A 26975-nucleotide genomic window follows, 5' to 3' on the forward strand; every position below is an offset into this window, starting at 1 on the left:
ATAAATTAAAAATAAATAAATAAATAATTGTAAGATCTGTTTATTTGTAGACTTTATCTGTATATTTAACACTATTCATAGCTTTATTCTTTAAAAAATGGCAAACTTTATACTTTCGTCCCAACATTCTCCAATCAATTTTGTGAAAAAGAACAGTATTAACTTCTTTTCTATTGAATTTTGGTTTCTATATTTTAATCTACTCCTAATTTTAGTTTCTTTTAATTTAATAACTTAACTTCAGTTTTTCTATATTTTTAATTGTTTAAATTAAGTACTTTATCCTAAAATATCATGTAATAATTAATAAAAGTATATTAAAAGTGTAATATCTATATATGTTTAATATGTAAATATAATATAATAAAGTATTTATTTTTATTAATTATTGAATAAAATTTTGAGAATTTTTTTTTAAAATTATAAAAACTTAATGTGAACTAAAAATATTAAAATTCGAATTATGCCTATTTATGTGTTTACTTATAGGACGATATGTTGGAACTCAAACAGGAGTGGTGGCGCAGTTGGCTAGCGCGTAGGTCTCGTAGCTTCTGAGTCATGTCGAGAGTTCGAGCCTCTTTCCCCCCGAAATGTGTTAATATATATAAAAGAAAGGAGAAAACACTGCAAATTTTCTTCTCGTTCTTTTTTAATCAAATTTGTATTTTAGTTTTTTTATAATTTATTTTAAAATTTGAAAAATTAAGTCACTTTAATTAAATCTTATTTAACATAATAACATATTTATTATTAATAGTTAAAATATTTATTTGTTTTAAATATATAACATTTAATAATGTTTATAAAATAAAATTTTAAAAATTTATTTAAATTTAGTAATAACCATACAATATACGAGAAACATTCCAGTTTTCATGTTACAGCGTATTTGGTCAGGTAGAAAGGTCAAAAGGAAAAGAAAATAGTAAGGCTATGCAGTTAAAATGTCACATTTCATATCCAACACCCATGAGATCATGTGGGACAGTTCCGAGCAGATTGCGAAGTAATGGCATTGTTATTACTTAACATTAACCTTTCAATTGAGTTTTAGATTTTAGGATTGGCAGGGTAGTGGCGAAGAATCTAATACTTTTTGCAACTTGTGAGTCATATTAGAGACACCAAAACACAACGAGAGGCATTCAAAATTTGATCTTTGATTCAAATGTCAGAAGACATAAACCCTGCACAAGAGCTAAAAAATGATTTAACTGATGCCGATTGAGTGATATCAAATCCTTCCCCTTGAATGACACAAGACCAGTCTGTTCTACAACTTGAGAAAAGAATGAATTTTGCTAATGGTTAAATCACTATATCCTAGCTAAATTTCTAGCCGGATTCCACTCTTGGTTCTAGAGAAAAATTTTGCAAAGCCATTTCGACTCCTCTCGGAACTGACATGATTTGGCAAGGCTGTCGAGGAAGTGGATGAAGATGATGAAGGTGGTGAGGTTTCTTCATTTTTGTTTAAGTTAGCATCAGGCAACCTTGAAGAAGTGGAATCTCTTTTGGGTGAAAATGTGCCATTTGAATGCAATTTCCACATCTCTCCCCCAGCTTGAGCAATGAGTGATGGACTTGCAGGAATGCTAGGAGTGTCAATAAGGAAATCTTCCAGTGTAGCCAGAGATTTTAACTGGTTTCCCAAAGATGCTATTGTTTTCTGGCACTCAGCAAGCTTTCCAGCTGCGAGTTCTAGGTCCTCCTGGCACACAAAAGATCATATGCATTACATGAGTTGTTTAGGAAGTATATAACTAATTCCTTGCTATTTTGTAAGTCAGATAAATGATAAAATCTTTAATGTAGATGTCAATGATGACCAACCTGCTTGATCTTCTTTTCTCCATATGAACAAGCTGTTGACCTGAGTAATTCTTCCTCCAATTCCCTACACTTCATTGCAATTTCTTCTGAAGTGGCCCTCTCTTTGTGAACCTCTTCTTCTAACAGGTCAATCTTTGCAGATTTAATTTCTAGATTTTCCTCCAGGTCCTTGCACTTCATTGCAATTTCTTCTGAAGTAGCTCTCTCCTTATGAACCTCTTCTTCTAACAGGTCAATCTTTGCAGATTTAATTTCTAGCTTTTCCTCCAGGTCCTTGCACTTCATTGCAATTTCTTCTGAAGTAGCTGTCTTCTTATGAACCTCTTCTTCTAACAAGTCAACCTTCGCAGATTTGCTTTCTAGCTTTTCCTCCATGCCCTTACACTTCATTGAAATTTCATCTGACACAGCCCTCTCCTTATCAACCTCAGCTTCTAATAATTCAACCTTTGCAGATTTGCTTTCTAGCTTTTCCTCCAGGTCCTTACACATTTTTGTAATTTTATCTAAGACAGCCCTCTCCTTAGCAACCTCTGCTTCTAACAACTCAACCTTTGTGGATTTGATTTCTAGCTCTTCCTCCAAGTCATTATACTTAATTGCAATTTCATTTGACACATGGCTCTTCTCATCAAGCTCTGCTTCTAATAAGTTAACCTTTGCAGATTTTCTTTCTAACTCTTCCTCCAGGTCATTACACTTGATTGCAATTTCAGTTGACACAGCCCTCTCCTTATCGACCTCAGCTTCTAATAAGTCAACCTTTGCAGATAGTGTTTGAGCCTCAGCCACCATGCTCATTAGGTGATTTTCTACCCTTTGCTTTGATTTGTAGGCATTTTCTAGCTCTCTTTGCAACTCCTCCAGTTTCTCTTCTGATTCCCTCAACTGAAGTTGTGACTCCTCAATACACTCTTCACTTTTCATCAAAGCTATCTCTAGTTCAGCTTTATCCGCTTCTACCCTTTCTAACTTTTCTTTTAACTCATCCATTTGCTGATTCATGATCTCAAACTCAACTCTTAGAGAGCTTTCTCTCTCAATGCATTGATTGGCAACGACTGACTCCTGAACAAAGCTTTTGTTTTTAGTCTCGGGCAATGCAACAAGTCGTTCCATTTCAAGAAAATCATCCATCAGATCAATTTTAACAGAACTGGATGGAGTTTGTCTGCACTTTTCATTCTTGAACTGATCAAGTTCAGCAATTAGTGCAGATGCCCATGAGTCAGAACAACTTGGCTCACACTTGTTGGGTTCTGAGCCATTCATCTTCTGGGTATCAATCTCCGTGGCATTAAGCCGCTCTCCACTGTCTGATTGACTATCTGTTAGAGATTCGACACTAAATGAGGATGGAGCAATGGATTTGTGATCATTAACTACTGAAGCTCTAGAAGCCATGGTTTTCAGTCTCCGACACTCAGCTTCAAGTTTGGCTACTTTCTTGATGCTTTCTAAATGTTGCTTGCTGGCCGTCTCAGCAGCTTGTGTGCTTAAATCCCTCTCAATTGTTCTGATTTCCAGCTCTTCTGATTGCACTAAGATCTCATGCCTGAGAGCCATGTTCTCTTTCTCCAAGCATTCAACCTTTTGATACAAATCAAAGTCAACAGAAGATCTGGCTTCTGAAGCATCTAATTTGTTCTGGAGCTCGATGAGCTTGCTCTCAAGTTTCATTTTGGCTGATTCCAATTCTTGAGTCTTTTTTGCAACAGCATCATAGATATTCTCTTCCTGCTCTTCTCTTGTCTGTCTTAGCTGCCTAACACACTCCTTAAGTGCTCCATCTAGATGGGTGACTCGATCTTCCAGAGCTGAATTCCTGAGAATGACTGCGTCAAGTTGCTTCTTTAAAACTGCCACTTCATTTTCAGCCTTTTCCCAGCCTAAGTTAATGAAAATGCCCAATTAAGAGACGGTCTAAAGAGGGAGTCAGAGAAAGAGAAGGAACATAAATATACCAAGAAACCAATGAAGGAGATAACTATTATGCCAGAGTCAGCATGTAAGTGTTCTGATAGATCTCATATAAGCCTCATTGATCGAATATACCTGAGACTCTTAAGAGAATTCATATGCAATTTGACTTTTAATTTCTATAAACCCTACCTAACTTCTAACCCTCTTCTATGAGGAGGAACTTACTGGATGGTCAAAAATCAGTATCAGCTGATGCATTGTTTGATATGAACAAGTCTCACGACATCAATGTAAATCAAAGAAAGAATGGAATCATAAACAATAAAGAATAATCAGTGGCTTCTTCTGAAAATTAAGGAAAGCAATAGAGGAATGTACTTATTAGTTACAGCATTAGTACCTGCAATGGCTTCTTCAGCGACTTTGGCATGCTGCTTAACCAAGTCTTCTTTGGCATTGACATTCACAAGTGCAGCAGACAGCTTCTCTGACATATTCTTCAACCCATCATTTATATCATTTTCTTGTACATTTTTTATATTTTCATTTTTTCCATTTTCATCATTCTCCAAGTCTAATGAACCATCATTTATGATGTCTGTAGTAGGTTCAGGTGTAGAGGTGACTTCTTCAGGCAATTGTGCATTGATAAGTGAACTATGATTACCATCTTCAGCATAGGCCACAGCTTTTGAGGTGACATCAGGTGACTGATTGCTTCCGTTAGGAGAATCCTTTAATGCCTCCTGTTTTCAAGTTTCAAAACACCAAAATTCTAGACTTATCAATATGACAAAAAAGAAGAATAAAAACAGACGGTAAACTTTGTTCTGTTCATGGAATGTGCAGCAACAGGATCATTACATGCTGAATCTAGCAGGATCACAAGTCAATTTCCAGGAGGAGAAGGCATAAAAGATATGATACTCATGGTTGACTTAAGACCAATGAGTAATGATCAACACAAGTTGTTAAAATGTATTATTGCATGCACTTAACTTCGGCCACTCCACCACTATGGATCCACTTTTAGAACAGCTACTAAATACAGGATGTACAACGTGTGAATTTCAAAATGGCTACATAAAACTTGAATAATCAATTATCTATGTCTTCAGATCATTTGTTCAAACAATGTATGCCAAAAAAGAAACAGAAACCTATTTATATATTTTTTTCACATGGAAGACTAACCAAAAGAAGCTGAGATAAATACCCTTTAAGCTTCATCCTCAGTTATTATCATGTTGCCATCATTAAATAAATAACTTCAACCTGAAATATTCTAGGGAGAAAATTTATTTGAGGAACCTGGTTTTATTGAAAGAACATATTAATTAATGACAACTCTTCCAGTCCTTAGTCAGTTGTCACTCATTTTCCCAAAAATTATACCAATGAGTGATGATGATACAAGATTCAAAACAAAGCTTAGCAAAGACTTATGAGCACACTTATGTGTATACTCATCTCCCATTAGGATATTGAATTACAGAAAAACAGAAAAGAAGGAAGAATACAACAACAAAAAACAAAATAGTCTTAGTTTGACAGTAAGTGAATGATTAACTTTATCTGCTAACAAGTAAGGAATCTCATGTTCAGCATACAAAAAGTAGTCAAATGTAAATCCAAATCTTGTGACCAGTGTTTATGAGCTATCAGAAAAGTTCAAAAAAGTTAAGCAGCCAAATGCTAAACAAGTATTAGATTAGGCACCCCATTTTGCTATTGATTCCAGATTGTTTGTCATACCTGTTCATCTGAGAACCTCTCAGAATGAGAAGAAACAGATCCTGAACTTTCAGTTTCACCAGGGCTCTTCTCAGAAGACTTCCTCTTCCATAACCACCGCTTCTTATCCATCATTGGGTCTAACAATTTGACATTAGCTTGAAAATTGAGGGGCATTCATCTGCAGACAATAGTACCCAAAATGCTCAGAACCTCAGTCAAAACCCACAACAAAATCCTCTTCAAGATGTTCAATACTATAATGAAGAGAAAAACATGAACAAGTTGAAGCCAAGTTTTCAGCTTGTTACACAACAGACACTCCAACCTACATGCCCTAACCCAGAAAACACACTTCTTTTAACAACTTAGTGATTCAAAAAAATTTAAAAAATAAAGAAAAGAAAAGATAACTTTGCTGAGCATTCCCCACCAGCTTTGCTTATAAACACACAGATTATAAAATTAAAACAAGAAACCTTTTCGCTCCATTATCATGGACAAAGTCCCACAGTTCTTGAAACATCATTGAGACCCCTTTTTCCTTCACAAAGTTGAAATTCAAAATCCAATCGCTACACAACATTTTGCAGCACATTCACTGACCCAGACAAGGGAATAAAACAGTAGCTGGCTGCAGAAAACAGGTTTACAAAAATAAATAAAAACTGGAGCACACCCAATTCCCAAATGAAAAAGATCCTAAAACATGACCTACCCATTTCAGCCATTCAACTAAAAATACCTCAAACATTCCCAAAACACTCCAATAAATACTAAAAAACCCAAAAGCATTAAAAAAAAAAAAAACATTTTCTTTACAATCAGAGAAGTCTTCAACTGAGAAAGGAAAAAAAATGATCAAATACCTTCAACCAGATAGGCCAAGTGAGACAAACCAACTAGAAAAATAGCTGGAAGGAAACAATAAATGGAGGCCAAAGAAGGGCTCGGAGTACAGAATAGAGAGATTAAAGAGAGTAGAAGAAAAGGAACAAAGGTATTAAATGAGACCAATAAAGGAAAACAACAAAAAAAAGGGGAAGCAAAAACTCTGTAGAATGTCAGTAACAGTGAGCATTCACATAGCAACAGCTCCGTAACAGACAATGAATGGATTGGGTTTGGGTTATTGAAAAAACAGTGGCTTCCATTTCTTGTTTTATTGCTTCTCTTTTTCATTTTCATTTTTAAATATAAATAAATTAGAGGGCCATGTGATTGTAAATGTGTCAGAGTTGTGAAATTCAAGGGTGCGTTTGTGGGGTGTGTGACCACAAAAACACTTTTTCAGCTTTATAACGAAAACGTTATTTATATTTATAATTGAATAATTTGAAATTGAGCTTCTCTTGTTCCCGCCCATGGATCAGGACAAGCCTAGTAGTCATTCATTGTCCATTCCGTTTCCCTTCTTATTATTGTGTCTCTCTCTGTCCACCAAACCTATAATGCCAACTCTGTTTTCTTTTTTTGTTTTTATTTCAATTTTCGTTGGTATATTAAAATAATACATATTTTATATAAAATATAAATTACCTCACGAAAAACACCACTAAAACCTTTTCAGAAGTAATCTATAAATAAAATATATGATGGAGTGTGTCAATGATGTTTTCCTAAAAAATTATTTTAAAAATTTTAATTAATGTCTTAAAGATATTTATTAAAATTATTTTAATTATTAGTAGCATTTTGTGCTTGTTTGTTTGCTTCATCACAGAGTTTGGTAAAACTTTTTCTCCTTGAAACAGATGAAATGTATCTATTTCACTCCAAAATTTAAAAGGTAGAGTGTGAACTTTGAGAGGAAAATGTAGGGTCAGCTAATTGCGTTCATGTCATTTTCCTTAACAAATTGAGACTTAGCTAGCCAATGAAAATGTTACCTGCTCTCTTCACTTCACTATACAACAAAGCTGTCTCGTCTTGATATTGTGGGTGTCAAATCTATTATCTATAAATAAATAAATCTAAGAAGGAAACAAATAGTAATATTTAAATTACTTAAATCTCATGAATTTTCGATCATAAGATAATTATAAAATCATAGTATTATTTAAGAATTAATTACTAAGTTGAGTGGATTTTTAACTATGTTTAGATAATATTGAGCAAAAGGAACATGCACCACAAATCAGAGTATAACATATGTCACATTCTCATGTGTGACTTTTTTCATTTGTTCTATTCACTAGAAACTGACTTGAGATATGTCCTATAGTTGAAATTTAAATCTTAATTTTTCTTCTATTTTACTTTAATTTTTTATATTGATTTAAATTTTAAAGTCAAATTTAATTTATTTTTTTTATTAATTAAAATTTGAATTTAAAACTTAATTTTACTAATGTTTAAATTTAAATTTCAAATTTTTTAATCTCAAACTTTAGTTGAAGTCAGAGAGAAATTTAACTTTTAACTTCAAATTTTAGTTAAAATGAGAGGGAAATTAAATTTAAATTTTAAAATTTGGTCTAAATGAGAGAAAAATTAAGATTTAAAATATAAATTTAATTTCAATACAAAAATGTAGAATTTAAAATGTATTATGAGTAAATTTCTAATGTGTGGAATAAAATAAAAAAGAACAATACACTAAGATTTAACATGTAGTGTTTCTAGTATTTGACACCCTTCCAATACGAGATACACACTAGAGTCATGTGTCTCTATGCATAGTCCTTATTCATTTTGTTAAATATTATTCAAACACAATTAAATTAGGTATTTTAATAATTAGTTTTTAAATAATTGTTTGAATAACTATTTTTTAAAATTGTCTTATCATGATGAAAAAGCCCAAATTATATTCCATATCATTGATAAAATATGATAAATAATACATATTTTATTATTTAACGTAAAGTAATTTAGAAAAAAAAGTTAAATTAAAATTGATTTTATATATTAAAATAATAATCCTATTATTAAAAGTAAGGTATTTTATGAGTATTTTTCGTCCAAATTAAAGTTAGTTTAATAATTTTTTATTTTATGTATTAAATTACTAATTTTATTCTAAATAAAAATATCATAGTAATTAACATTATTAGAATTGTTGTTATAATTAATATTTGAGTTTAATGTTGTTGTAACTCTTTTTTGTTATTTTCTATTATTATTATTTAGTTATCTTCTTTATGTTCTTGTTTACGTGTATCGTAATTTCTTCCTCTTATTATTTCTCTACTTCTCTTAATTTTTCTAACTCTTTTTCCTTCTTTATCTTCTTCTTTCTTCTCATTTTTCTATTTTCTACATTCAAAAAAAAGAAACATAGTGATTTACAAACTTTTAGAAAAGATTTAAGACAAGTTTTAATCTTTACAAAATGAAATGCTCAATAGAGACAATGATTCATAGATAAAAATTATGGTGGTGACTATTGGTGGCAACATAACATAATGGAGCAATGATAGTGCTTGATAAAAAAAAAAAAAGTGAAGATTGTAACACTCTCTCTTTTTTTTTAATTGTTTGTTGTTATTAATTATGATTGAATAGTGTTTTGATTTGAAAATCTTAAATGAAGTTTGCTGCAAGGAGTCTTACTCAAGCGAGACTAATCATTTTGAATCAAATGATTCTAGAGCTTTCTCGCTCAAGTGAGATGAACCTCACCTAAGAGAGATATGATAAAGTTGCCTCAACTATCTTCTCGTCCAGACGAGATTGGGCTCACTTAAACGAGGAATCACAAAAAAATGAATAGTTCTCTATACCCCTTCTCGCTCAGGCAAGAATGACCCTTACTTAGGCGAAATATAAAAAAGAAACCTAAAAAATCATTGTCTGATGTTTTTGCCTAAACAAGATGGTACCTTGCTCAAGCAAGAGCACACATATTTGAGGGGTATTTAAGGGATTTCAACTCAAAATTTGCATTACAATCCAAGTTACCCTTTTCTCTTATTTCGCTTTGAACTCTCATTTTCTTTCCTCAGAGAAACCTCATTTAAACCCCAATCATTTCTTGAATATGAACTTGAACGTTTAATCTGATTGACTCAAAGTAAGTATTTCAAAGCTTAGTTTTTCAATCTCTGTTCTTTCTCTTCATTTTCTATTGTTTTCCTCAAAAGTGCTCTATTTTGTGATGTTTAGGAAGAGCTTTATTCTTTGAATGATATTCTCCACAAATCTCCTTCCTAAATCTTCATTTTAAGGTAAGAAGAGCTTTATTTTGTCACTATAACATAGTGTATATTTTGTACTCATGAGAATACTATTATTTGTTTTTTGCCAATAAATGTATGATTGAATAATATTTAATTGTTGTGAAAGGTTAATGATATATGTTTGGTTGGTTTTAGATGATTGTATTGTATTTCATAATATGTGTATTAGATGGACTTAATCTGGAAGTGTTTTACTAAAAACACAATCTCTTTTAGCTAAATAGTGAAAATAAGATGAAAGAAAGTGTATGATAGTACAAAGTGATGAAAAGAATTAGTATAAATAGTTACGAAGATAAATTGGAAGTATAGAATTTGGAGACGATTAAGAAATCTTAGAAAAATATAGGGTGGTGAACGACATTCACGTATGTGTATAAACTTTTTCTCTGAGAGTGAATGTGTCACATGGATTCACACTTATTTCTTGATTAGACTCTTGACTATACCTTTGCTAAAGGGTTGTTATTGTATAAGTTATATCCGTGTCCATGTGATTAGAAACGACTATTTACCTATCTGTGTAAGAGCTTATGAAGAGCTGGAGACATTAAATATATGTGATCACAGTTGATAAGTCTGTATTTAAGCCTGTTTTTATATCTAATATATTTTATGTTTAGCCTTTATTTTATTTGGGTTTTGCACTTATTTATATATTAATTTTGTAGTTTAGTATAAGGCCATAGTTGGGTTTAAGCGCGTTTTGGGCCCAAATTGATTATAAAATAGAGCTTCACAACAGTTAATATGCCTAGACCTTAGAAGCGAATATGGGAGTACTTTAAGCCTATGCACGACTATGTTCATTTGCGGTAAACCCAATTAATGAAAAGCCTTTAGGATTTTCAAACCCTATTATAAAGGGACTTCAAGCATCCTATTCTATATTTTGTCCTTGCTCTATGATTTACCTCTGATCTCTCTAACCTACCCTCGACCCTTTGACACACTCTTAGCAGGACTTCGAGCTTCGAGCGACCATACTTGAAGACCAGAAACTCATCTCATCTCCAGTTTGCTATTTTCTTTGGATTATGGTTTTGTTCATGAATGTTTCAGTTCTTTTCTTTAGTATGAGTAACTAAGTTCATAGCTAGGGCCATGAGAATTCTTGTTTATGAATTTATGAGATTTTAAAATTTGAATCTATCTTTGATTTTTGTCTGTGATTAGTGTTTATTTTATTGCACAAAATTGTATAATCCTAATTAATTATATCATTAGGCGACCATACCTTGATTAGTTAGTGGATCTATAGGATAAAATGAGACAAAGGATTAGGTAGATCAAACCAATCTTTCTCTTCTAATTTTTATTAAAGTAACAAGTTTATAGGTGCTTTATGCTTTTTTGAATTAATGTCTTGCATGACCATTGTGGATGTTAGTTTAGAGAAAAGCATGTTAATATTTCATGACCATTGGGTAGTTATAATAATTGTATAAATTATTGGTAATCACAAGGAAATCGAACTTAGAATTAAATAGAAAAGTAACATAAAGGATTGAATGAGAAAACTCATATACCCTAGGTTCCTCTCCTATAAGTTTAACCAAGACGTGTATGTTGTTACTTGTTTTTATTCACAATTGATTTTATAATTAAATTCTTATTTTAATTAATCTCATATCCTTTAAGTTCAAACAATTGAATTAGAAAATTCTTAGTAATTGGAAAACAATCCTTGTGGGACGATAATTTCGAGAGCTTAATTTATGAACCCTATATTACTTTTTGATGGGTACACTTGTCCACCGAACAACAGTGCATGAAAATTGTGTATTTGAGGGAGAAAATTATATGAAATTATGTTTGAGTATATATGCATTTGTGGAAATTCACTACTAGAATATAAACAGAAAATATAGACAAATTTTATCCGTCTGTAATACAGACAAATTTATAGATGGATATTCTATTATTTTTTTTTTAGAGAAATCTGTTTGTAAATCCATTTGTATTACACACAAATAAAACCTATATGTATTTTTTGTCTGTAATACATCCTGCCACTTGGCACAAAAAATCATAGACAGAATTACAAACAGATTTTTATGTCTGTAATTTGAAAATTAGTAGGAAGTTTGGAGTGAGAGTTACAGATGAATTTTTTTGTTTGTAAATATGGCCATTTTTATTGACTTTTTATTTGCCTATTTACAGATAAATTTTTTCGTTTGTAATGGTCTTTGACGGATTTACAAATGAAAAAATTCATCTATAATTGAACTTGTAAGATGCACCGTTTCATTAAACAATTTACAGACGGATTTTTTTCTGTAATGTGCGAAACTTATCAAAATCGTGCCTCCTTTTTCTTCTTCCTTAGTTTCCATTATTTCTTCTTTCTCTTTCTCTCTCCAGCATCACTAGTTTTTTGGTCTTTGAGAGTGGTTGGAGCATTTATTTGGAAAATAATTTGCATTATTTTATTCCTAGTACAATACTTTAATTTTTAATCAGTTTAGTGTTTTAATTTTTGATGTATAATAATGACTTAAAATTTCTAAGATCGAGTTATAGGACTAGAGATTGTATGACTGAAGGATGGGCATAAAGGTCATTCCCTGAACCTGATTACTGTGTGTTGTGGGATTGTTTGTACTTGCGGAGATTATAGAATATGCATCTTGTGAAGTTACAAGAGGATGTGCTCTAGACGGTTTAGGATTATGATGTGTATGTTTTTTATGTATTGATTAATAGATTGTTATATAATATATAGATTATGTGTGAAGGAAATTTAGATCTTTATATTAAGTGTAAACAAATGTAAGGAAATATTCATATATTAGGGAAGATTTTGCCAAAATTTACATTAAAAATTTGTGTAATGTAAAATAAAATGTTGATACAACATTGTGTATTTAGTCTCTAAAAATATATTATATTTAATTTAGATATGGCAGGTAAAAGTAAGAAAGGTATTGCTTAGCGTCCTAATCGTGGCAACACTCTTTTACCCACCACTCCGATTTCCACCTTCACACTAACTACAGTATAGACCTCCCAGGCTAGGGGGCAAGAGCAGTTTATCATGGTGTCCAACCCTAAATATGTTGCTCCTCCCCTTTAGTACAACAAGTTTCTCAGTCTGCACCACCGACTACACATACCACACAGTCTCCTTTACTACCGACTACATATGCCACATAGTCTCCTTCTACATAGCTAATAACTCTATTTGATATGAATGTTATAATAATCATATTATTTTTATTGTGTGTTAAGTTGGATACCACTGCAGGAAGGTCTCCACCAAGTGACAGATACCATTAAGAAGATGTTTGATGCACCTTACACAAGTTTTGCGAATGTGCCTAAGAATACAAAGATGGAATGGGTCAAAGATTAGAAGGTAATAACAGTTAATTAATTTTAGTTAAGTGTAATTAGATATTGTTTCTTGTATCTCTTCTAATGAAATTGTATTTATATTGAGCAAGTTCTTCATTCTCCCCACGATGAAAAGATGATTTTCAAGGCCTGGAAGAGTTTCACTTTAAAGTGACTAAGACTGTCGCAACCGGACGCTCGCAACGGTACGGTGAAAAACATTGTCAAAAATATTAGAGGAGTCGCCACCAAAGTTTATTTTAAGAAAAATCTTGGAAAAACTTAAATATAATACAATCACCAAAAATGAGTTCGAAAGTCATTTACGTGTAGGGAAGATACTAACACCCTACAACGTCCGTTTAAAAACAGTTATCTTAAATTAATTGAGCAAATTCATTTTAATTTTAAAAAATATTTATTTAACCCCTAAACAACAATTTTTTTTTTTACTTTAAAAGAAGAAAAATTAGTTATTGAGATATTGTTTGAGTGTCTTAGAAAAGAGAAAATTTATTTTGAAAATTATTTTGACTTAACAGGTATGGTTCCTGCTCCTACGTATCTCCAGGTGCAATGGAGAACTCAAAGCCACGTAGTTATATCTAAAAAAAATTAGGAAGTTGGTTAATTAAAATAAGTTTAGTAAAGGAGATTTATTTTGAGATTAAAATTATTTTCGTAAAATTATAATATTTAGGATACAAGATAATATGGTTATACATGTACCCTACGAGAAACAATTTAGAAGGTGAAGGAAGATCACACAACTATGTTGCAAATCGTTAAAAATATCTTATTCATAAACAAAGCGTTTGAATTTGAGTTTTAATTATGACTAATATTGAAAGAAAATTTAAGATAGCTTAAGCTATACATAAATCTCTTATAATTTATTATACAATCGAAGATAATGTAAATTACACATCAATATTATAGAAATTTGTATAAATAAAGGAGAAAATGTTTAGTTATTAAAAAAATTTAGAATTAAAAAAGTATGACTTAAGAAAATTTAAAATATGAAATTAATTTTATTTAATGAATAGAGTAAATATATTTAATGATAAATTTATGTTGTATAGAACCCAAGGTAACGTTGGTACACATTGATCTTAACAATTTATAATGCATAAAGGTAGAGTCGCTACATATTAGCATTATCAATTATTGTGTTGGTAAAATAAATTCTATTTAAATTGGTTGATTAGTAACATAGTAATTATCGAGAAAAGATTTTGATTGATTATTAAGATAATTAAATTTTTAATAACATATGATAAATTAATATTGCCTAAAGTCTAGGTAACGTAGGTACACGTAGACTTTGACAATTTATAATGCATAAGATAGAGTTGCTACACATTAGCATTATAAATCGTTGTATTGATAAAAATAACTTCAACTTAAATTAACCAATTAGTATATTAACAATAAAAAGATTCTCTTAGTCGGTTATTAAGATAATTATCCAACTAATTAAAAATAATAATATATTATAAATTTATATTACACAAAACATGGATAAAATAAACATTAACAATCTTAACTCATTATAGTAGCGAAATTACATATAAATGAATGTAAACAAAATTGCATTACTATTGAAAATTATATAATACCATAAAAAAATCATAAAATAAACAAATTAAATATAAATAAAGACATGAGAATTATTATGTGACATTTTTTAACATTTACACTACTCATCTTTTATTATTCTTGATAAAAAGGAATAACTTTTACAAATAAGAATACAAGTCAAATATAATATAATTATATAAATTAAAATTAACACTATATTTCAATTGATATAAAACTTCTTCTTATTATTATTAAAAGAACTAAAAATACAAGATTTTTACAAAAAAATTTGTTAAAAGATAATAAAATGAATACTGTTAGAAAAGAAAAAGAAAAAGAAAAAGAAAAAGAATAAATTTTATATTATTTTTTTTATCAGATGATTTTAGATATAGTCAGGATAAATTATTCTTCCATTTAGCAAATTTAAATCGCATAATCCAAATAAAAACAAAAACTATGATCACCGAGCCTTGAGCCTAATCAAGTCAATAGCCATAATACTTTACTGAATGAACATGAAGAAGAAAAATCTTTGATCCGACATCCCAACACCTTTTATTATATACATATATAACATACTAAAATAATATTATTATATATAAAATAACCATCCAAGAATTTGTTTGTTGCTCCACATGGTGGTTCACTTTTATTGGCTACTACTTTTCGTTGTTAATCACATCAGTTTTAATAAAAACAATACCAGTGAAAAGGAGCGTATCGCTCAAAATGCAAGGGAAGATACAAAAAGAAAAAAGAAAGAAAACATACCTGTAATGAAGTTTAACTTCCAAAAAATAGTTGCAATGGTGGTTAACGACAGCTTTAACGATGTAACTTTTTCCCTTTTTTCTTAATACTTTTATCTCCTCCAAGACTCTTGTTCTTCTTCCGCCTCCTCCTTTTCTTTAGATATTTTTTTCTTGAAAACTCTATTTTTGCTATTTGCAAAAAATTGCTCCTCTCTCAAAGGGACGTTGCCTCCTCTTCCCAGATTTTTTATTTGTGTATTTTTGTGGGTCATTTAGGGTTTATACAAAATGCTAAAGATCTAAGTTTTTCCTTTTTCATACTTAAATCGATTTTTGATATTAGGGTATAAGCTTGTATACTGCAGGTTTCCGTTTTCGTGAGCCAAACTTGTTTTTTTCAAAAAATTTCTATATTTGTAAAACGATTTTATTATTTCATTTTTATTTTTTTTAAAAATTTGGAGGTAATTCTGGAGAGGCAAAAATTGGTATTCCCAGTTGCCTCTCTTTACTCAGTTCCTATCAATCAGAGATATTTTGAAGTTAGCGTTGATGAGAACTGAGTAAAGAAGTGAATCAATTTTTGTCTGAAACTAACATGGTGTACAAGGGATACAAAGACAAATATAATGAACACTCAACTGTTAGACAAAGTCATAATTTATGACGATTTGTGTTAAACGAAATGGTGAGACGACATTGACTTTTAACTAAAAACAAAGGTTGCCAGGCAGATACTGGGCTTAAACAATTGGATAAAAGGTGGAAAATGTCAGTCAGGTTCTGGACTATGAAAGAGAAGTAAAATGTGTTAGTCGGGTTCTGAGCTTTAACAGAAAAGTGAAGTGTGCCAGTTAGGATCTGGACTTTGACAGAAAAATAAAATGTGCCAGTTTGGTTTTGGGTTTTGACAGAAAAGTGAAATGTGTCAGTCAGGTTTTGGGCTTTGGCAGAGAAATGAAATGTGTTAGACAGGTTCTAAGCTTTGACAGAAAAGTAAAATATGCCAGTCAGGTTCTAGACTTTGACAAAAATGTGAAGAGACTTGGACAAGAAAGGTAAAGAAAGTCGATCAAGTTTTGTATTGCAAAAGAAAATAAAAGGATAGTCAGACTCTGGACTTTAACAGTAAAAGTAAGACAGAAAAATAAAGAGATCAATCAAAGGTAAAGTACCAAGTCAAATCCTAGACTTGGATTGAACATAAAGGTTGTGAGGCAAATAATGAATTTAAATTAAACTTCAAAATGTGACAATGGATAAAAATAAATATATGCTAATGTAATGATGTGATTGCACAAACTAGATGACTGTTAACACTTAAAATAAAGTTATTGCATGATGAAGTCAAATGTTGTGATGAGACATTAAATCAAAATAAACTATTTTTTTTAGGAAGGAATTTTAACTTTCAGCCTTATGAGAACGTGCACCTCAAGGTTCATGCATGAGTAAGTTCTTCGGCCAGGATCAATTCTTTCATGAAATATGAGCTGGGCAAGACATCAATTAAATTGGACTGCCATTTGTTTTTTAATTGTCATAAGGAGTCAATTTCTTCTGTCACGCTGAACTTATCAGGAGATTCATCAAACTTACTGTATGGATTTTTAAAGCTTATTATTGTAATCGTATTTTCTTATTACTCTTTTAATAGTTTGGATGTTTCCTTTTAGTATATAATTATTGAAATGACAATAAAAATGTTGGTTAATGTTGTTGAAGAAGTTGAGTAAATAAAGTGGTATATATAAGCTGAATGGAAGGTGACAAAAAGTCAGGGATAAATATTTTTGAAAGAAATGGTGAATTTACAAAGAGGACTTACAACATAATAGAAAAACAAATACATCAAACAAAAGATCAGAATGACTACAAGAATAACGAAGTATTATGCTGATTAAGTGACGTCTTCTAGATGAACAATGCTAATCTCCCATGTAAGTTGATCATCCATTAACAAAACTGCCAAATAAAATTGACCTAGTATGGTATTTTGAATTCATCTTCCATTTGATCCAACTTCTACCTCTCAAAATTGCCTCAGTTTAGTATTCTAGTCAATCATATTTCTCGATTTGAAGTCCTTTCTTGCGACTGAAGTCAGTGCCCCTTCTGAACTGCCCTTTTAGGTTTTCAGTTCAGTGTAGTATTTATTTGACCTTAATTTTTGCCTAAGCCGCTCTTTCAAATTTTTAACTCACCAGGTCGCTCTAACTTTTGCCTAGGTCGCCCTTTTAGGTTTTCAACCTAGCGAGTTGTTTTCTTTTTTCTTTTTTCTTTTTTCTCTTTTTTTCTTTTTTTTAATTATTTTTTTAGGCATAGTATTTTTTTTACAGCATCAGAATTGATGAGGTTTGGAAGATCTTGTCCATCCATGTTTGTGAGGATTAGAGCTCCTCCTGAGAAAGCCTTTTTCACCACATATGGTCCTTCATAATTCGGGGACCACTTGCCACGATAATCTTTATGCATTGGCAAAATCTTTTTGAGCATCATATCCCCCTCACTGAATTCTCTTAGTCGAACCTTTTTATCAAAAGCCTTCTTCATCCTTCTCTGGTATAGTTGACCGTGACATAACGCATTCAACCGTTTTCCATCAATGAGATTTAATTGATCAAAACGAGATTGCACCCATTCTGCTTCCTCCAATTTGGTCTCCATTATTACTCTTAAAGAGGAAATTTTGACTTCAATAGGAAGTACTGCTTCCATTCTATATACCAAAGAGTATAGAGTTGTCCCAGTTGAAGTACGAATTGAAGTTCAGTATCCATGCAAGGCAAATGGCAGCATTTCATGCCAATCTCTATATGTCACTACCATCTTTTGGATGATCTTCTTAATATTTTTATTGGCTGTTTCAACTGCTCCATTCATCTTTGGGCGATAGGGAGAGGAATTATGATGTCAAATCTTGAAATTGTCACACAATTCTTTCATCATTTTGTTGTTCAAATTAGTGCCATTGTCTGTTATCAACTTGCTTGGGAGGCCATACTGACAGATCAAATCCTTTTTAATGAATCTCATCACCACATTTCGGGTCACACTAGCATATGAAGCAACCTCAACCCATTTTGTGAAATAGTCAATAGCAACTAGAATGAAGCGGTGATCATTAGAGGCTTTAGATTCAATGGGTCCAATAACATCAATTCCCCACATTGAAAAAGGCAGGGCGATAATAAGACATTCAAATTTGTTGGGAGAACATTAATATTGTCAGCATATGCCTGACATTTATGACATGTCTTCACGTAACGAAAGCAATCAGCCTCCATTGTCAACCAATAATATCCAGCCCTTAGAATCTTCTTTGCCATGGCATGTCCATTCGCATGACTCCCAAATGAACCTTCATGAATCTCTTCCATGATCTTTCGTGCTTCTAAGGCATCCACAGATCTAAGAAGAACCATATCATGATTCCTTTTGTAGAGCATATCTCCATTCAAAAAGAAACTCATTGCTAACCTTCTCAATGTCCTTTTGTCATTTTCAACATCATTTAATAGGTATTTTTGGTGTTTTAGGAAATTTTTAATGTCATGATACCAAGGTTTACCATCAGATTCTTCTTTAACCATTTGACAATAGGCAGGATGATCAAGTTGTTGCATCTTTATAAATGATATGTCTTCTTTTTGACTCACTACAAACATTGAAGATAAAGTGGCTAAAGCATCAGCCAATTGATTCTCTTCACGAGACATATGCTGGAAAGTAATTTCATTGAAATACTCCACCAACTCTCTAATATAGGCTTGATAAGGGATCAATTTGGCATCGCAAGTCTCCCATTCACCTTTCAGCTGGTGGATGACCAAAGCTGAGTCACCATACACCTCGAGAATTTTGATCTTAGACTTTATAGTTGCTTGAATTCCCACAACACATGCTTCATATTCAGCTATATTATTTGTACAATCGAATGATAATTTAGCTGTGATCGGGATATATTGCTTCTCTGGGAAAATCAGTATAGCCCCAATCCAGTGTCCGAGTGCATTAGAAGCACCATCAAACATTATGACCCATTCATCTTTTGCTGAAGATTCTTTCTCATTAAACAACGCCATTATAGTTTCATCAGGAAATTTGTACTGTATTGACTAATAATCATTCACCAATTGATGAACTAGGAAATCCGCGAGAGCACTGCCTTTGATTGCTTTTTAGGTAACATACACAATATCATATTCTGACAAGAGGACCTGCCAACGAGCAATCCTTCCAGTAAGGACTGGTTTCTCAAAGATGTATTTGATTAGGTCCATTTTTTATGTCAACCAAGTCGTGTGACTCAACATATGTTGCCTTAACCTGCAAGCTGCCTAAGCCAAGGCACAACAGGTTCATTCCAACAAAGAGTATCTAGCTTCATAATTAGTGAACTTCTTGCTCAAATAATAAATGACCTACTCTTTCCAACCCGATTCATCATGCTGACCTAAAACACATCCCATGGATCCTTCTTACATTGACAAATACATAATAAGCAGTCTCCCTGGCACTGGCAGCACTAGTATCAGAGGATTTCGTAAATACTGCTTTATCTTCTCGAAAACTTCTTGACAATCTTTATTCCATTCCATCGACTGATTTTTCTGTTGCAACTTAAAAATTGGTTCACAAGTGGCAGTTAGTTGGCATATGAATCGAGCAATATAATTTAGTCTCCCCAAAAATCCGCGAACCTCCTTTTCAGTGCGAGGAGGCGACATTTCCATGATTGTTTTTGCCTCATCAGGATCAACCTTTATTCCCTTTTAACTGACTATGAACCCCAACAGCTTGCCTGATTTCACCCCAAAGGTAAATTTGGCAGGGTTTAACCGCAATTTGAATTTCCTCAATCGCTCAAACAATTTATGTAAATTTACAACATGGTCTTCTTCAGTCATTGATTTGGCAATCATATCATCCATATAGACTTCAACCTCCTTATGTATCATATCATGAAATAAGGTCATCATCGCCTTTTGATATGTTGCCTCGGCATTTTTCGAACCAAAAGGCATAACCTTGTAGCAAAAGGTGCCCCAAGGTGTAATGAATGTGGTCTTCTCCATATCCTCTTTAGCTATTTTGATCTGATTATAACTCGAGTAACCATCCATAAAAGAGAAAAATGAATGTTGAGCTGTATTATCTACTAGCATATCAATATGAGGCAATGGAAAATCTTCTTTAGGGCTGGCTCTATTTAGATCCCGATAGTCAACACACATCTGAACTTTTCCATCTTTCTTGGGAACTGAACAATGTTAGCAACCCATTGAGGGTATTTGGCAACAGCAAGAAAACCTGTATCAAATTGCTTCTTGACCTCCTCCCTAATCTTTAATGACATCTCAGGTTTCATTCTCCTTAATTTCTGCTTAATTGGGAAACACTCTGGCTTCAGCGGCAATTTATGCTCGACTATATCAACATCTAGGCCTGACATATCTTGATAAGACCATGCAAAGACATCACTATAATCATGCAAGAGTTTAATCAACTTGTCGCATTCTTGTTTTTTCATGAGGATGCCTATTTTGATTTCTCTCTTATCATTTTCAGTCCCTAAGTTAATTGTCTCAGTAGGTTCATCATGAGGTTGGATCTCTTTCACTTCTTGATCGACCAATCTTAGAAATTCTGAGGATAAATCAACATCACTATCATCCTCGATAGCTTGATTAATGGGACAATTAAAATTAGTGGATGAAGTATTAGCACTATTACTTTCAGACATGTCACTTTCGGATCTGCATTGTGTGAGAGTTGAGACAAAAAGAAAATAAACGACAAGATTCAAGCAATAAAGAAAGAAGACATAAAAGGTTGCTGAGAATTTCAATTGCATTTCATTTAAAAATATAATTAAAAGGAAACATGTGTCCCAACTTACAAAACAAACTGATATTTTAAATTACAAAAAGAAACCATATACCAGTCTTTTCAAAAAGTAATAATATTCTAAAGCTTTCAGACAAAACAATAAGATTAGTTTCAATGGTTACTTTGAATAAGCATTAAAAATCACAGGTAACTCGATGATCTCCCAATTGCCAACTTCTATGTTCGGCGGACAAGTGCGAACTAGGTCCACAACCTCTTCTTCAGGTATATCCACATCAGCAGCAGCCACTGAGTCTTGAAACTCAAATCCAGCACTATAGAAGCTCTTCAGAAGATCACAAATGGGGACCCCTTCAGTCTTAGGCTCTCTACCCTCCAACCTGACTAATCTTCTTTCTTTCTTCTCCACTATGACTCTCTTCTTATCAGCCTTAGTGGGTATGTACCCTAACCTAAACCTATCCTTATTCTCATAGAGTTGTAACCATTTTGCTGCTTTTGTGGTGGTTTGTCTTGCCCCAAATCCATATTGATAACCTCCTCGAGCATGACTTTAGTTGTCATTATGGATGTATTAGACAATTGAGGCTTTACAATTAGGGCTCCCTCTCCAACATATGTAGCATTCGTAATCTTTAAAGCTTGAAAAGAAGTATCTAGAGCTTCTTCAGCAGCTTCAATGTAAGGAGTGGATGAAGGCTTATTCACTAACACATCTTCTTCACCAGAAACAATCACCAACTTATTATCAATGATAAACTTCAGTTTCTGATATAATGTGGATGGTACAACTCCAACAGAATGAACCTAAGGCCTCCCAAAAAGGCAGCTATAAGCTGGTGCAATATCCATTACTTGAAACAAAATTTGAAAAGTGCAAGAACTAATTTGGATTGGGATTTCAATTTCTCCAATGACCTCTCTCCTTGTTCCATCAAAAGCTCTTATTATTATGGCACTGGGTTTCATATGCAACCCATCACAAGGTAATTTTGACAATGTTGCTTTTGGCATCACGTTCAAAGAAGACCCATTGTCAATAAACACTCTAGCAATAATGTGATCTTGACATTTCACAGAAATATGCAGTGCTTTATTGTGCCCCATTCCTTCGGCAGGTACTTCATCATTAGCGAAAGTGAGATAATTGTTTGAAACAATATTACCAATAATGCCTCCAAACTTGTCGGTAGTGATATCATGGCTGACATGAGCCTCATTCAACACTTTCAAAAGAGTCCTCCTATGTGGCTCAGATTTCAACAACAGCGATAAAAGAGATATCCCTGTTGGAGTTCTGTTTAACTGTTCCACAACTTCATATTCACTTTGCCGAATAAATTTTAAAAACTCACAAGCTTCTTCATCAGACACTGTCTTTTTTATATCAGGTATTTTCTCTTTGTTAGCATCTTCAAACTCGCCCAATTTGGCTTTCCCCTTTAAGGATCTTTCTATCTCTTTTGTTCGCTCTTTTCTCAGCTCCTCAGGTGTATAAATACGACCACTGCGGGTCATCCCACCAACACCAGCAATGTTTAAGACAACGAGAGTATTAGAATTGACACCTTGTGTTTGGTTTTCCTTAAAATTGTCGACATAAACCCTTACATCATACTTCCATGGTACTGCTTTGTTGTCCTTGTAAGGGAACGAAGCCGGTACTTGTATAGTGATGGGTCTAGTTCCATGGGTAGTTGGGGTATCCACACACTTGGTGTAATGAATGACCAAAGGTTTCGGGAAGGTTAGTGATTGTTCATCAACAGTCAAAACTTCATTTTTCTCTTTCGGGTGCTCGATTTGGACCAAATGCTTCTCCATTAGGGTTTGTAGAACATGCTTGAATTCTTCACAATCCTCAATGGAGTGGTATGCATTAGGGTGCAAATGACACATATTTTCTTCATGTACAAAACCCTTGATCAAGTCAGCTTTGCACAACTCAACAAAAATAACCTTAAGAGGAGTGGTAACGTCTTCAACTTTCCTCTTTAAAACATGGGCAGACTCTTCCCTGATGGCATTTACTGATGGTCTTCCATGCTTGAGTAGGGGATTACTCCTAATGTTAGGATTATCCTCCTTGAAATTCAGCCATTTGGCATTAATTAAGTCTTGCACTTTGAACTTTAATGCCCTACAATTCTCTGTCGAATGACCAATGCTACCAACGTGATACTCGCACTTAGCATTTGGGTTATACCCTCTTGGATAGGGCAGTTCTACAGGTTTCATTGGACATGGTACAACTAATGAACTTTGGAATAAGTGAGGTATTAACTCAGTGTAAGACATAGGGATTGGGTCACATTGAACTTGCTTCCTTTCTTGATTGTTTTGGGGTCTTATTTGGTTGAGATTTGGGTTTTGGTTCCAATGTTGGGGTGGTCTCATGGGTGGTGCTATGGGAAAAGTAGGCGGAGCGGGTTGGTAGGGTCGTGGCTGATAAGATTGGGGACTTGGATTCTATGAAACAACATTGATATATGAGTAAGACATTTGAGGGGCAGGAAATGTAGGTTGGAACTAAAAAGGTACAGGATTAGGTCTGATGAAAGGAACTTCTCTTGGGTGAAAAGTTATAACATTAGTCTCTCCCTCCTTTTTTCTTCGTGGACCATTTGTAAATTTCTTCAAATTGGAGGGTCCGCCAGAATTGTGAAATATCTTACCACTCCTTATTCTTCCTTCCACTCTTTCTCCGATAATCACAATATTAGAGAAGTTTGATGAAACACTTCCAATCATCTTATCATAGAAAGGTGATTGGAGAGTATCAATAAACATAGCCACCATTTCTTTTTCAGACAAAGGGGGCTCCACTTGAGCTACAACTTCTCTCCATCTCTGGGCGTATTCTTTAAAAGTCTCATCCTCCTTTTTTAACATATTCTGTAGTTGTAATCTATTAAGAGCCATATTAATGTTGTACTTATATTGCTTTAGGAAAGCATTAGCCAAGTCCTTCCAACTGCGAATACGAGTACGCTCAAGATGCATATACCAACTCAAAGCTCCTCCAATCAAACTGTCTTGAAAAAAGTGAATTAGTAGCTTATCATCATGAGCATGTGATGCCATCTTCCTATAATACATGATCAAATGACTCTTTGGGCATGTAATTCCTTTGTACTTATCAAAATCAGACACTTTCAATTTTGGAGGAACTATCACATCTGGGACCAAGCAAAGATCCGCAGCTTCCCCAATGCCATAACTGCTCCCCTCGATAGCTCTCAATCTTTCTTCCAATATTTGCAATTTTTCTCTAAATTGGAAGTGCTCCTCTGAGTAATTGGGTTGAGATTCTTCTAAGGTCTTATGGAAATGGAATGGTGATATGGCTGGGTTTCTATCAAGCCTAGGATTAGTGATTTGTGGTTGGTGGTGGATCGGTTGGTTTGGGATAGGTATAGTGTGGGGTATATGAGTTTCTTGGGGATGGGCATTTTTAGGGTAAGCATATGATGGGATAGATGTTTGGGTTGGTTGGATTTGTGGACCTGAAGGTTGTGCAGGATTGGGTTGATTTGATGGTTGGCCAATGTTTGGTGGGTTCTCAGCTATCGGGGGCGTATAACCTTGGAGAAGGCCATATGGGGGAAATTGGACATCTTGTTGATTGAAAGCTTGTTATGGAGGCCTTTCTACATGCAAGGTCAAAGGCACCATTGTTTCATGAGGAGGAAAAACTTGAGATGGTCCTTGTGTAAGGGTAAAACCTGGTGGATAGGTAGAAGTGAGTTGTGCTGGAGGTACTTAAGTAGGGGTCCCCTCTATGGTTCTTCTCTCTAAAGACTTTAGTGCCTCTAGGATCTGTGTCATCTGTTCTTTCAGCTGATTGACATTGTTCCTCAGTTCTTCATTAAGCTCCTCTAACTCATCCATGATCCTTGTTTGAGCGTGAGTTCTATAAGGATGCTTTAGAAAATATTTTCCCGTTATATTTGTTTAATTTTTTTTCTGTGAGTGATGCAATAAAAAAAATGATGCAGTCAAAAAGCATCACAGTTGTTGAACATCTTTAAGTTTTTCTTTTAAACGATAATTAATGTGGGATCATTATCAAATAAACCACATCAAAATATAAAATTTTTCTTAATTCAAGTGATATCATCTCATTGCTACTTGATCCCATATTAATTTCCATTTTCCTTAGATATTAAAAAACTTTGTGATCCTCAACATACAAATACAAAAAAAAAAAATAGATGAAAAATCTTTTATCTGTTTCATTGACACAAGGTCCTAGTGGTAATAAAGATTAATGTTGATTCTAAATGAACCAATAACTCGCAAGGCACTTATATCAATGAAATAAATATGTGATAATGTATGCAAGAACAATATGAATCATTACCTTTTTAAGTCCTTTTTGAACTATTTTTTTTCGATAAATCTAAATTGATACTTAAAAGGGTAATGCTTCATGTGACAATGCAATGATGATGATGTAAGAAAAATTAATTGAGAGAATAATGTGAATCACTAGCCTTTATATTATTCCAAAATGTAATAAAATCTCTTTTTTATTTAAAACTTTAAGGTGCTAATAATTCATATGATTTCTAGAAGAGTAGATAAGGAAAAAAATACTCCCTTTGTGTCATATTTTGGGTCACTTAAAGGGTCTAACTTAAAGATTTACGACTTTCTTTTACATGTATAAACTCACCAAAGGTGACTTGTAATCCTAAAAGGTCACTAGAGATAAGATCCAATCCTTGATGTTGACCACAACAGTAGAGAGTCTACTAGATGTGAGACATCAAGAAAAGGTCAAACTCTAGCTAGGGTTTTCATGATAGCCAAATAGGACGTGCATACAAAATAACACTACTACATAACCCCTTTAATCCTAGGTATACTTAGACCTGGGTATAGGGCCCCACTCAAAGTGTGTGACGAACGTGTAAGTGGTAGTGTGTGAGGGAGCATACAAACCTTGTCAACTCAACAAAAATAAAAGCTGCAAAAATTAAACAACACGAGAATATCACATATTATCAATAGTCATCTATCTTAGGGTAAACAATAATATTAAGAAAAATATATACAACAAGGTTACAAAAATACATGCACGAAATAAATACACGAATAAAAGAAATATAATACAATTAATTCAGATAATAAATAAGAAAAGAGAAAGGGATTAAGCAAATAGAAACAAAATTACACAAATTTGCGCAATTAATTATCAAAGGCTTGACTCTCTAAAAGATGTCCCCAGTGAAGTCGCTATCTGTCGCAACGGTACAGCGAAAAACGTTGTAAAAAATATCAGAGAAGTTGCCACCAAAGTTTATTTTAAGAAAAACCTTGGAAAAACTTAAATATAATACGATTTTTGAAACCAAAAATGAGTTCGGGAGTTATTTACATGTAGGGAAGGTACTAGCACCCTACAACGTCTGTTTAAAAATGGTTACCTTAAATTAATTGTGCAAATTCATCTTAATTTTGAAAAATATTTATTTAACCCCTAAACAACAATTTTATTTTCTTTTACTTTAGAAGAAGAAAAATTATTTATTGAGATATTGTTTGGGTATCTTAACAAAGAGAAAATTTATTTTGAAAATTATTTTCACTTGACGTGTATGGTTCCCGCTCCTATGTATCTCCAGATACAATGGAGAACTCAAAGCCACGTAGTTCTATCTAAAAAAATTATGAAGTTGGTTAATTAAAATAAGTTTAGTAAAGGAGATTTATTTTGAGATTAAAATTATTTTCGTAAAATTATAATGTTTAGGATACAAGATAA

The 26975-nt window shown here is 32.9% G+C and overlaps 2 protein-coding genes across 2 annotated transcripts; both read right to left on the bottom strand.

The window, feature by feature from the left end:
• Positions 1-1144: 1144 nt before the first annotated feature.
• On the bottom strand, positions 1145-6627 carry LOC113847186 (filament-like plant protein). The gene is made up of 5 exons (XM_027476114.1): positions 6363-6627; positions 5515-5674; positions 4160-4505; positions 1837-3725; positions 1145-1714 (listed from the first exon to the last, which is right to left on the bottom strand). Exons 2-5 carry the CDS (start codon positions 5668-5670, stop codon positions 1331-1333), a joined length of 2775 nt encoding a protein of 924 aa, XP_027331915.1. The 5' UTR covers positions 5671-5674; positions 6363-6627; the 3' UTR covers positions 1145-1330.
• A 13500-nt stretch (positions 6628-20127) lies between these two features.
• On the bottom strand, positions 20128-25358 carry LOC113874309. Its single transcript, XM_027512544.1, has 7 exons — positions 25337-25358; positions 23747-24789; positions 22124-23674; positions 21723-22012; positions 21367-21663; positions 20666-21111; positions 20128-20615 (listed from the first exon to the last, which is right to left on the bottom strand). The coding sequence occupies exons 1-7, from the start codon at positions 25356-25358 to the stop codon at positions 20128-20130; spliced, it is 4137 nt and encodes a 1378-aa protein (XP_027368345.1).
• Between the last annotated feature and the right edge of the window lie 1617 nt (positions 25359-26975).

Source organism: Abrus precatorius, unplaced genomic scaffold (genome assembly GCF_003935025.1).
Source record: "Abrus precatorius isolate BTA unplaced genomic scaffold, Abrus_2018 Scaffold8, whole genome shotgun sequence".
NCBI lineage: Eukaryota > Viridiplantae > Streptophyta > Magnoliopsida > Fabales > Fabaceae > Abrus > Abrus precatorius.

Excerpts from the sequence above, each read along its gene's own strand:
- LOC113874309 (XM_027512544.1), bottom strand. The coding sequence starts at position 25,358 with ATGGAAATTAATATGGGATCAA. Across the intron at positions 22,013-22,123 it reads TTGATGGAACAAGGAGAGAG|GTTCATTCTGTTGGAGTTGT; the intron begins GTCATTGGAGAA and ends GGGAGGCCTTAG. Across the intron at positions 21,112-21,366 it reads ATTTTTAATGCTTATTCAAA|ATCCGAAAGTGACATGTCTG; the intron begins GTAACCATTGAA and ends CACACAATGCAG.
- LOC113847186 (XM_027476114.1), bottom strand. The coding sequence starts at position 5,670 with ATGCCCCTCAATTTTCAAGCTAATGTCAAATTGTTAGACCCAATGATG. Across the intron at positions 3,726-4,159 it reads CGCTGAAGAAGCCATTGCAG|GCTGGGAAAAGGCTGAAAAT; the intron begins GTACTAATGCTG and ends TCATTAACTTAG. Across the intron at positions 1,715-1,836 it reads GAGAAAAGAAGATCAAGCAG|GAGGACCTAGAACTCGCAGC; the intron begins GTTGGTCATCAT and ends TTTGTGTGCCAG.